General features: G+C 50.3%; 1 protein-coding gene across 4 annotated transcripts in view; it reads left to right on the forward strand.

The window, feature by feature from the left end:
- Positions 1-544: 544 nt before the first annotated feature.
- Positions 545-12,220, forward strand: part of MARCHF2 (membrane associated ring-CH-type finger 2) — a 37,992-nt gene continuing 26,316 nt past the window's right edge. Inside the window, exon 1 of one of the 4 annotated variants that reach the window (XM_040589203.1) lies at positions 545-628. Coding sequence is in view for 1 of the 4 variants with exons in the window: in XM_040589201.1 (XP_040445135.1) it covers positions 7,446-7,467 (22 nt within the window). In the remaining 3 variants the exon portion in view is untranslated. The other 3 variants (XM_040589205.1, XM_040589204.1, XM_040589201.1) reach the window with 3 other exon arrangements.

Raw genomic sequence — 12,220 nt, forward strand, 5'->3', positions numbered from 1 at the left:
TGCTCCCGGCGCCGGGGTCGGTCACCGGGGCTCAGCTGATGCCCCCGGCTGGGGGGTGGGATGTTCCCGAGAGGCTCCTCCCGTCGCTTCAGCGCCCGGCGTTAGGCCTCGGGAGGGGGCCCGGGGCTCCCGGCGGCCTCTCAACAGCCGGTGCTGCCGGGGGCGCGGCGGGGCAGGAGCGCGGCCCTGTGCCATGGCGGCCCCCAGGCAGGGGCGGAGGGGCCGGCCCCGGGCATTCAGCGGCCGCCACCGCGGGTGTGGGGAAGGCGGAGCGGCGGCGAGAGGCCCGAGGCCGGGAGCCTGGCCGAGGCCTCCCGGAGCCTGGCCGAGGGCCGCTGAAGCGGCGGGGCCTGAGGCGGCGGGGGCGGGGCCGAGCCGCCCCGCCGGGTCGCTATTGGCCAGCGGCTGTTGCCAGCGGGGTCGTGTAGCGACGCCGGCCGGCTTCCCCGCAGCCCATTGGCTGTGGCGGCGCTGGCGTCAGCGCAGCGGTGTGCAGTGATTGGCGGGCGGCGGCAGAGCCGTGGGGAGGGCGGGCGGTGGCGGCGGGAGGGCGGAGCCTGGCGGCCGCAGGAGCCGGCGATGGGGCGGCGGGCGCCGCGCTGAGGGGCCGCGGGCGCCGGGACCGCAGGTACCGGGCGGGGCGGGGTGCCACCCGCGGGGTGCCGGGGACTGGCGGTTGGCTCGGCCCGGCTCCAGCGCCCCGCTCCTGGCAGGGCCGGGCCTCGCTCCGCTGTGGGGCTGTGGCGGCGCGAGTGGTGGGCCGAGGCGGGCAGGCCGCGGTGCGGCCGCCCCCGGTGGTGAGGGCCCGAGAGCCCCTGACAGCTCCTCCGGCCCTCAGCCCCTCCCGGGGGAGCCGGTTGCCGCCGCCGCAGGGGTGTCAACAGCGCCCCAGTGCTTAGCAGCACCCCGGTGCTTGTGCCTTGGCGGCCCGGGGGGCGCGGCCGTGCCGGGGGCAGCGGGCACCCTACCGGCGCCGGGCAGCCGTGCCGGGCGGCAGCTCTCGGGCTGCGGGGCCTTGTACCGGGTGCTCGGCCACGGCGCCGTGCCCCGGCAGGCCTGGCGGTGGGAGCTGTAGCCCCTTCCCGAGGGCCTTCCCGTCGGCCCCGCGTAGAAACGTCACCTGGGAGGAAAACGTCGCAGGCCTGGAGGTTCGAAGCAGCGATTTTTTATAGGCGATCATCGGACTTCATTGCGGCGGAGATAAGTTGTTATTGGGAAGAGGCCTTTGCGAGTGGGGTCCCGGGGCTCTTCCCTCTCCTCCGTGGGAGCGTCGGTGGCTCTGTCTGACGGCCCTTTGGGACCTGCCGAGCGCAGTGTGGCATCAGCTCGTTACAGGGGCATCCCCAGGGAACGGGCTCAGTGTCACGGCAAAACCAAAGACCTGTTGTGTTGGAGCACCAGCTGTCTTCCTCTGTGGTGTAAGCATAGAGTTTGTGATTGACTTTTCTGAAGCTGAGACCTCTAAAATCTCTTTATTTCATTTAAACCAGTTTTCTTGAGACAACTGCTAGCAACAGAGCAAACTGCTCGCTCGTGGGATTTGTCCGAGGGATGAGCCTGTGGCTCATGTACAGGAAGATGATTGTGACATTGGAGGTACTTTTCTCATGGTCTCAAACATTTGCTCTCGTCATATGAGCGTGTTCTCTATCTGATGGGGAGACCGAGATTAAAACCCAGAAAAGCTGTGCGGTGGTATTTGAGACTTCTCGCTTATCTGTGCGATTGCCTGCGCTGTTAGTAACCACAGAAATGGTGCTGGCCTGGGCACAGGGTGATGCAGCTGAAGGAGAGTGCAGGCTGTGGCATGACACCCTCTCGGAGGAGGCTGTGCAGAGCTCAGATTTGGCAAGCAGACAGGTGGGGTGTCCCTGAAGTCCATGTTGGTGATGACTTAACTGGAGGTGCTAGGGTTAGCCAGAGCAGCTCTGGCTTTTCATCAGGCTTCTCTGTATTCCGTGCGCTGTCCTTGCAGTGTCCAGAGACGAGGCTGTCCTTCCCTGATGTGTGATGAAGATCTCTCAGTGGGGGTGTCCTTCTTGTCCCACCCTGTGCCCTTTATTGGCTCGTACTCAAGGGACTGTTTGTGTCCCCCTCTCAACCATCCTTTTTTTGGGGGGGACCCTCATTCTCTTGCTCCACTCACCTTCCAGCAAGCATTTATCTCTGCATCCTTCCTGATATGGTTTCTAGTGCTTTCTCAACCTTTTTCAAGGTTGGTCAAGAATGCCTGTGCTGCTGCTCTGATGGTCTGGCTGTGGCCAGTCCCCTTTATCCACCCTGGTCATGGGGACATACAACACTGTTTGGCTGCCAAGCTCACACATGCACAGAATAATCCTTTTAACAGCTGAATGTTAGTCTTCTTATCTTTCCAAGGCTTAAGTGTTTGAATACTTTTATTATTGCATCTCCAAAGGATTATCTGGAGGAGCATGTTTGGAGAGCTAGAAGAGCCCTGGTTTTCCAGGTGCGTTTGTGGTGGTATGACCAGAAAGAGAGGCTTGAAGGGAAAGGAGCTGGGACTGGAAAATCCTGTTGTTGCATGCACTGTAACAGTGAATTTAATAATTCTAGTTGAGGACACGTGGTCTTACTACCCCCCAGACATGCCTTGTGGAACGTTACAGGCAGCCTCCATCAGTAAGGAAGTCTTAACTTTGCCAGGAGTGGACCAGGTGGCACAGGGGAGAGCTTAACATGTATACCTGGAATGCTAAATACCAGCTGTAAAACCTGGGTTGTCTGTGTGTGGTTAGCTAATTATCACCACTGGCAGTCTTTAAGTGGAAACAGGAAAGAAAAAAAAAACACCCAACATTGGAACTAGTGGTTTCTTGTTTCTGATGTGTTTGATTGCCCTTTTTTTGCTGTGGAATTGCACTGAGGCTGCGGAGTGAGGTCACCCCATGCTGGATGCCAAGGAGACCATGCAGATGAGCAGTATTACAAACATACTAATTGTAAGCAGCTTCCGATGGACTTCTTGCCTTAATAGATGCTGGGAGAGGGGCTTTCCCATTCTAGGTTATTGATGCTGGCCCAGATTACGCAAGTGCGTGACACAGTGTTTCCCTGGGAGGAAGTTAGCATAGATTCCTTGAAACAGCATGACCAAAATCAACCCAAAATGTATCCAGCACAGGCTGGGCAAGTTGAGGCTGGATAGAGGCTCTGAGACTCTGTTAGTCCTGAGGGACTGCTGCAGGTCCTCAGGATGTGACTTCGTAGTAGTTCAGCAGGCAGAGATACAAAGTAAAATGTGCATGGAGGGGCTTTTTTTTTACTATCGTTTAAAATATCTTGCCTTTTTACACTAAAAGCCACAGAACTTTTTCTTAGAAGATGAAGGAAGGAATTGGGCATCCTGAACTGTAAATTACAGAATAAGCGTACTTTCCCCCCACTTGACTTTGACTCAGCTTTGGCTATGTGGAGATTTCAGGGTTTCAGTTTTCTAAACTCTTTCCCCCCACTGTCCAGATTAAAGTTCATAACTGGTGTGCCTTTTCAGCCCCCCTGTCTTAATTACTCTGGTTAATTTATGCTTCCGTATGCTCCTAGCTCAAACCCTTCCCCTGAGAGTGAAATGATGTCTGTTTACTTATGCTAGTCCCCTTGAAAACACACTAACCACCTCTAAATTAGTAAGAAATGAGCACACAGTCTCTGTGATGTACAAGATGAGCCACATGAAAAATAAAGCCGTGGGTCACTTTTATGTGAAGGAAATGAGCACAGCACCATATCAATGTGAAGGGTAGGCCAGCAGTTTCCGTGAAGTTTGTGTAAAATAGCTTTGGTGCTAAACTGTTGGGTTAACGTGGCTTATTGAGACAGTTAACATCATGCATGTGAATAGCAGGTTCTTCACTTCTCCAGGTCTGGTCTTGTTCTCTTCCCGGCTCCGGCTGCAGCAGCCGTTCCCCAGGGAGGATGCTGTCACAGTCGCTCTGTCATCTTCCTGCTGTGCTTGCCGTGGTGAGACCAGGTCGGCTCTAGCTCATCAGCATCGCAGCGACGGATGCAGCTCTGCTGGGAGAGGTGGCCACCCACTTGCTGAGCGTTTGGGGGAGTGCTCGGCTGTTTATCCTGCCGTGTAAAAGCGGGGATGTTGCTATCGGTCCTGTTACAGTTTTGGCCACCTTTCCTGGTGGTGGGATGTGTCTCTTTATAGCTGTGAGTGTTACAGGCAGTGAGAGCTCTAAGCACTGATGGTAGAACGCAGAGTGGTAAAATCCTGAAAGCATGGATTGGCAAAGTGTCTCGGGGCAGGGACTGAACCCTTCGTACCATCTAGTGAAGTGAACACCTGACGGGAGCTGTGCTGACCTGCAGCTCTTCCTACCTGTCAGCCATGCAAATGCATTCCTTGCCCCAGACCTCTCCAAGAGGAGCAGCATTCCAGTCTGGAATCTGTGACTTGTTGCCGTTTTCAGTCAAAATAGGCATCTCTTAAGTTTTCTTCCAGATTTTATGTAGCAATTCTAACTAAATGTTTCAATTCCTGATGTAATACAAGATGATTATGTGTGGTTAACCTCAAGGGCAGGCACACTGTAACTGCTCTTGCAATTTTAATCAGCTGTCATGAAGTCAGTGATAGACTGAAGGAAACATTCTCCTGCTGTTCCCAAAAAGAGGGAACAAGGGGCAAGGAGCAGTACTGGCTTGGCAGATGTGAGTCCAAACAAACCTAGTTTCTAAAGCACTTCTCTGGAAATAGGGGAATGCACCGAACTCTTGCAGTCTTGGCTTTAACACCTATTTCTTTGTTTGAGGCTTCGAGAGCTTTAGTCCTGTTTCAGCTGAAAGTTGTTTGGGCTTAGATTTGAGAGTGGTGGTGGGAAAAGGTAAGCTACAATTCTGGACTGTTCTCAACTTTTATTTCCTCCTAGTTTTTCTCGTACTTCTCTGTAGATGAACCAGTGGGGGCCTGTGTCTCCAGAAGAACAAGAAACACAGCCTAAGCTAAACATTGCAGCCTTAATTGGGAGAGAGAGAGAGACTGGGATTTTCAGCACTGGTGTCGATTGTGGAGTTCCGTTTCAGGATCGAGGAGGGAATTTGTAGCAGCAGGAGTGGGCAGAAGGGGGATGCTGGTGAAGCTGGCTAGGTGCAGCTGATCCTCTCTTTGGCTGACCGTGGAGGAAGAGGATGCTCTCCACTGGTGCCTGCCTTGGAGCTCATCAGGTGCAGGTGGATGGTGGGTCAAAGGCTGCAGTGGTGCCATTGCTGGAAAGTTCTTTGAGAACTGAGCGTGCTGAAGAGATTTGTGCAGTGAAAGAGCTAGGCTGAAAAATATAAATAGGCAAGTTAAATTGCAGACCAAGTGTCTGTTTGAAGGTGAGCCTGCTGCCTGGTTTCCAGCGGTGGTTGCATGCCGGCCATGTGCTGCTCTGAGCAGTGGGGTGCTGCATGTTGGCGCGTGGTTTGTTCCAGCTCCAGTTTGTCTCCAAGCAGAGCATTAATTAACAGTGTTAAATGTTAAAGGAGGAAAACACTGAGGAGAATGCAAGTTCTTCCTGGCATGGGATTCCTGATCCTGAAATAACATTTTACATCCTTCTGAGTAATGCTCTTTGAGGAATGGACGGGTCCAACATCGTGTGGGCGCTTCTCTGTTGATCTGGTGCATGCGTTGCTGCTACACTAAAATTGTTTTTTTCTCCTGATGCATTACCCAGAGCTGGAAAATCCATGTGTTTTGAATAAACTGAAACTGCCTGGCGAGTGACTGCATGGGCTGGGGGAGCCCTTGAACTTTGGCATTGCTGCAGATGCTGCCTCTCTCTGAAGGGGAGCTCTGTGAAGCGATAGGGCTAGTAAGCAGAAGTGTTCTTGCTGTTATTTTGGTAAAGGACACAGTGCAAAGAGAAGCGAGAGGCGCAGCTCTGGTGCCTTCAGGAGGCAGCGCTGCTAGGTGGGAGCAGGGCAGGGGTGTGCTTGTGGGTGCTGGGAGAGTTGGTTTTCCCTACTGGAGGGTAGCGCTGCTGCAAGCATTGCTTTGTGAGCATGACAACCAGTTTTTTCCACCTTGGTTCGTGATTTCCAGAAAACTTTTCAAGTCTTCCTATTGCATCTCTCTCTTCTTGCAGAAAGAGAGTGATAAAATGCAGAGGGAGGTAGGCACAGGGTCTACGTAGTTGTATTATGCATTGAATCGTGCTGCTCTTCACCTCCAGAAGCTGATGTCTTTTGAAGACATAGAGGAGCAGCAGGTGTTTCTCATGTCCCAGCTGGTTTTTAGTTGTTTCCTTATGAAACTTGTTATTAAAATGGCTGAATGGCTGATTTTATTTTTTTTTTGGTTGGAGATACCCTCTGCAAAGAATTTTCTCCTTATGTTGCAATTCGTTTTTCCAGATGTTGGTAATTAAAGTGCAGTAAACTTGCCTTTCATATGGTCTTGTGGCAGATAAGGAGTCTCAGAAGATCTGAGATAACTTTGTTCGTTTTGGCACTCCAGCTGTAGCGCATGGCCTGATCTTTCCCAAGTACAGCTTACAGCAAGAAAAAAATCATCCTTTAGGCTTCCAGTTTTTATACTGATCTTTTTTTTTTCAGTATGTAAACTTGAACTTCTTGCTTCTTTTTGAATACTGAATAACATATCGTTATATATTAGGCAGTGCTCTTCTAAAATAAAGTTTGATTGAAAAATAAGGAGGTGAACGACCTGGTAGGTATCCTGAAATGTGGGGTGGTGGGAGCCCTGCTGGGTAGCAGCTCAGTGGTGTTCAAACGAGGTTCCTCGTTATGGCCTTGCTTGAAAATTGGGGTTCACTGCCAGTGGGAGCCCATGGAGAGCTCAGGGTGTGTGCCCCACGTGTTTCGTCTTTGCAAGTCGCCAGTTTGCCAGCGCTGCAAGATAAAGTGCAGCTACTGCAGGGATTGCTCAAATATGCTGAAAGTTTTGGAGAGGAGGGATGTGTGTGGATGCAGGCGTCGGAGAGCAGCAGTATATTGATCATGAAGGCTTGCTGCAATGGTTTTTTACCAATGGGGAATAGAAGTCAGAGCCTGGCCTTGTGTCTGTTTGGGGAGGGGAAAAAAAAAAAAAAAAGAATAAATAGCATTCTGTGGAAGGCTGTCTTTTCATCTGTGCCTGGGAAACAAACTCATCTGCCATCAAGCCATAGTCTAAATAGTCAGGACTTGATAGAGCTTCTGGAATATGCCTAAATAGTGGCTTGGTATAGAGAAATTTTGATCATTTGCCCCCAGCAGGAGCCTGGTAAATGAAGGTCTGTGTTACTGTTTCGCTGCTGCTGAGCTGTGTTACTGGAATAGTTGAGAGGCAGTCGAGTTGAGTCCCTGGCAGTGGTAGATAATGTACAGATGTGACCAAAAAAAAAAAAAAAAGTACAAAAAAGCTGCTTCCTAGAAGCATCTAATCTCCTGGGCATGACGTGGTTAGACTCGGAGTATCTTACGAATGTTTGATGTTCAGCCCTGGTGAGGCAGGTAAGCCTGGGTGGACAGCAGTGGTGCTTCCCAGTACCTCAGCCGATGTGTTTTGCTGGTAAAAGTGTAGGAGGAGGGAGGTTCCTCGTGCTCCTGGGGTGTTGCTTGATTTTGTTGGGTTTTTTTAAATTTATTTATTTATTTCCCCCTTGCTTTTGGGGGTTTGGTTTCTTTTGAGCCTAAGGTCATCTGTCCCATGAGTGACTCACTGCGTTGCTTTGCTGAGATGCTCTGAAGAGCAAGTTGATGCTGAAGTTTTTACAGCATCTCCTTTAGCTGCCACCATCAGCCAAATGTTGCAGGCAGGGCAGGCAATGGAGAAGCTCCTGGGGAGTGAAACCCTGTCCTGTGTGTTATCTACCAAATTTCTAAAAGCTTTCAAAACTGTTGTGTGGCATCAGATCTTATTCGGGGTGTTGGGGTATGTGTCATTAACTGTTCTCTCTCCTCCCTGGACAGGGCTGGTTGCACCCTGACGCATAGGGCTGTTGTGTTCCGATGACTCCCGAGCACACGATGCACAGATTTCTTCTGAAATCCTGGGTGATGGGAGAGTTGCAGTGAGGTCTCAGAGCAAAATTCCCCCATCTGGGCCTGAGGGCACATCTTGGGAAGCTTTGGAGCTATCTGCAGCTGCTGAACCAAGTGTGGGCAGATCTGTTGCTTTTCGTGTACTTTTAGGGTGTTGCGCAGCAGACCTGCAGGGTGACTTTTGCAGGCAGATAGCTGATGTACAAAATAGTGTACTTTTTAAAAAAGAATAAAATGAGGCTGCAGTCTTCAACCCTGAGCAGAAAGTATGTTTAAAACAAACAAAACTGAAAAACAAAGCCCTGCAGCAGTTTGGGACCAGTTCTTGGGTTTTTTTTTTTTTTTTTTTTTTGGTTTGGGGGTTGGGTGTTTTTTTCTGTTGGGTTTTCTTTGTTTTTTTTTTTTTTTGTTTATTAAAGCATTATGCAACCTTTTAACAGTAGCATGGAGCACTTCAGGCCACTCATCATATCCCACCCATGCATATCTCTGGTGGGAGTATCTCAGGGTGTGTAATCACTGTGGGTGCAAGGGTCTGGAGGCCAGAGCTTGCCCACCGTGATGTATAGGGGGGGGGTCCCTGCCAGTTGCACAGGTACTACAGGTTAACTGGTTAACTGGTAAACCAGTTGTCTGCAGTAGGCAGAGCTGGATGCTGAATGACACGTTACAGGCCTGGGGTTGGATTTGTGCCCTGGAAAGATGCGTGTGAGCTGGATGAGGCGGGGTGTGTGGGGGCAGGTGCTTAGATGTGGTGGAGGAGGCAACTCATGGTACTTGTCTCCCTCGAGAAGGTTGTGCTCAGATGATCTGAGAGCCCCCAGGGTTTGGGAAATCCAGCTTTCGTGGTGAAAAGGAAAGCATTGATGTTTGGAAATGCCCTGTAGCAACTGAAAACCTTCAGTTCCCCGATGACATCTGCAGGATCATATGATTGGAAAACTCGGTGCCTGCATTCCCGTGGATTTGGAAAGCAGGCTGGGTAGCCTTGCACCTGGGGGTTAAACGTCCGCTTGCGTGCGCAGCGTCGGAGCTTTGGCGACCTGCAGGCTGTGAGTGGGCTGCTAGCTAGAGTTCAAAGAAGAACGGGTGGGTTATGTCGGCTACACAGCTCGGTTATTTGCTGGTGGCACTGTAGCGAGGTGCCAGGTCTCCGTTACAGTGGTCAGGGAAATGGGCTGCTCCACGAGAGGAGCAGAATTAGGCACTGGTGGCCTTGCCAGTAGGTCATTTGTGTTCTTGGTGGGGACGTTCCAGGGAGGCTGGTCTGTACAGAAGCTGGTGTAGATGAGCTACATCTGAAGAAGGTGGAGCTGGTGAAGTCCAGTTTGCTCTGGATTCTATCAGAGCCTCAGAATTGCTCCAGGTTGAGATGCGGTTGAGATGCTTATCGTGCCGATGGCCGTGACCTCCACCTAACGTTTCCCCTGTGGCTGTTTTTTTCTCTTGACTGTGGCTTTTCCCTTGTGGCTTTGATCAAGGTAGTCATCTGGCTTGCTGTGGCTTCCCTACCTGGGAGAAATAACTGTCTTAACCGGCTGTGGGTGCAGAGCAGAGCTGGGGGGACCCTTTGGCTCCTTGTCTTCTGCGTGTTGCTGCTGGGCATGTCTTCAGGCTGGACCACTGCTCTCCGTCCTGATCTCTGCAGCCTTGAGCTGTTCGGCCATTTGAGGGAGTTTGGAAACCCCTGTGGCCCTTTGGATGATACAAACTGGATCACCCATCTCCTTGTGATGCCTGAAGACTGACAAGGAGGATGTTTTGCTGGTGTGGTTTGCACAAGCAGTGTAGCAGGTGGGATCCTGCACGCACCAGCACCGTGGTCTCAGCCTTGGAACACTAGCTGCAATTTGAGGAACCAGCTCACCTCACTGCACGTGTTTGAGTTTTGGAGTCCTGGTGCATAACTCGCTTTTCTGAGCCAACTTTCCACAAACAGGGTTTGTTTTTCTTCAATTTGAGTAATCTCTGCAAACTCAGCCCTTTATATCCTGGATCTGCTCAGAAGCTGAGGATACAAAATGTTGCTGAGAAGAGACTTCTGATTTATTTGCTCACGTCTAACTGTGGCAGCAGAGGGGATATTGATAATAAACCTAATGTCTCAGACTTTTTTTTCTTTTTAAATGAGAACAAGACGTGCATCCCTAAGGAATGAGCTCAGAAATCACAGCTGCCCAGGAAAAAACCCCAGCAACAGCGTTTGGTGCAAACCAACTGTGTTTGGGTCTTGATTCCAACTGCATTTTTGGTGTTTCTGCTGTAAACAAAGCTGGTGAAGGGTGTAGAGAGCTAGTCCTGTGGGGAGCAGCTGAGGGACTGGGGGGTGTTCAGCCTGGAGAGGAGGGGGCTCAGGGGACATCAGATCGCTCTCTGCAATTATCTAAAAGGAGGGTGTAGCGAGGTGGGGGTCGGTCTCTTCTCCCAAGTAATGAGCAATAGAAGAAGAAATGACCTCAATGTGTGCCGGGGAGGTTTAGACTGGATGGTAGGAAAAATTTCTTCACCAAAAGGGTTGTCAAGCACCGGAACGGGGTGCCCAGGGACACGGTTGAGTCACCCACCATCCCTGGAGATGTTTAGGCGAGGTGCAGATGTGGTGCTTAGGGACGTGGTTTAGCGCTGGGCTTGGTGGTGCCAGCTTAACGGTTGGGCTCGATGATCCTAAAGGTCTTTTCCTAAACAATTCTGCGATTCTATGGACGTCAGAGTTTGGTTCGATGAGCTGTTGACAGTTGTGAAGGAAGGCTGTGTGTTGATGAGCTGAGCCTTTAGGGAGCCAGGAAAGGGACTGGCTTGGCTGTACACTCCGGTTCATGTTCAGCTGGGTATGAAATTGGAACTGGAGTGCACTGCAGATGTTATCTTTGGATTTCAGTTCCTTCCTCACTAACTGTATCCATGAAAATGTTGCGGCTTTTCCTTTGTGCCTGCTGAATGGCATGAGTCAGATATTAAAGCAGTGACTTCAGGTTCCACCCTGGGATGGACCCCAAGAAGAAAATGCCAAATAACTTGTAGAAAACCGTGCGTTTCCTGACAGACGGCAGGGTGGCAATTCTGTTTCAGTCCTGAATAGTGCTGCCAGGGCAAGGACACGGTGCTGCCTGTGTCTGTCAGATGTGGAGCACAAAGAGCCTCAGTATAAATACTCCCAGGACACAGGGAGTGAGGGCAGTTTTATTCCAATACACAAAATGGACTTTTTTTCCCCTGGACTTAAAAATAAACAACATTTTGGCTGAACAAACGGAACAGACCTTTTTATTAAAAGCATATATCTTCTCATGCCTGGTTCAGTAAGAGGCTTTTAAAATTGAAAGAACTCCTTAACTTGCAAAACAGCTGACTTAAGTAATTCCAATAGCATTTATCATCTTACTTTTCGCTCCTTAAAATTGGAGAGCTTGTAACCTTTTTTTTTTTTATTAAAAAAAGGGAAAGCAATAAGAAAAGTGGCTCTAACCCTGTGTGCTCTTTGCACAGGTGGAGAGAGAGGCTGAGTCAAGGCACTGCTGAGTCTAAGTTCATTTTTAAGTTGATGGAAAGATTCCCGTTTGTTTTGATGGGGATTGATCTGCCCACAAGCTCAGGGTTATTTCCATTCGAGTGGAGAGGAAAGATTACAGATAATTATCAAGAGCAGCTTTAATAAAGAGGTTATAAACTTTTCTACTAGAAATTAGAAAATATTCTGTAATTTGAGGGGATGCTACCAAGCTGGCATCTGGTGATGAGATGCCAGTGAAGTGCTCTCTCCCTCTTGAACACGTCCACCGCGATGGGAACTGTCCTGACGGATGAAGCCCTTGGTTGTGTAAGAGTTGCTTAATTTCCAAGACACGAAAGAGCACTTGTGCTTACCCAAATCAGGGCTTTCAAGGCTTCAATGATCACGTTCTTGTACTGGCTCTTTGTTTTCTTCCTCTCTAGTCTGGCCAAGCCTCCAACCAGGAACAAGCCTTTATTTTCTTTAGCTATTTTAGGTTGATTTAGGCTTAGCTGAACCTGACGAAACTGGAGTTTCATGGGAATGTTTGACTCCTGTTGTGCACAGAGATCTCGAAACAAAAAAGCATTTCCTTGGAGGGAGTGGCGAAGGTTTGTTTGCCTGCTTCTAACTCCAGGAAACGGAGATTGAAGATTCCCCCCATGCCCCCTAAATTAAACAAACCTAATTCTTTTCATATTTCTGCTTGAGTAAGTTTGGGGGTTATTTTTG

This window comes from Falco naumanni, chromosome 4 (assembly GCF_017639655.2).
Source record: "Falco naumanni isolate bFalNau1 chromosome 4, bFalNau1.pat, whole genome shotgun sequence".
In the NCBI taxonomy this organism is placed as follows: Eukaryota; Metazoa; Chordata; class Aves; order Falconiformes; family Falconidae; genus Falco; species Falco naumanni.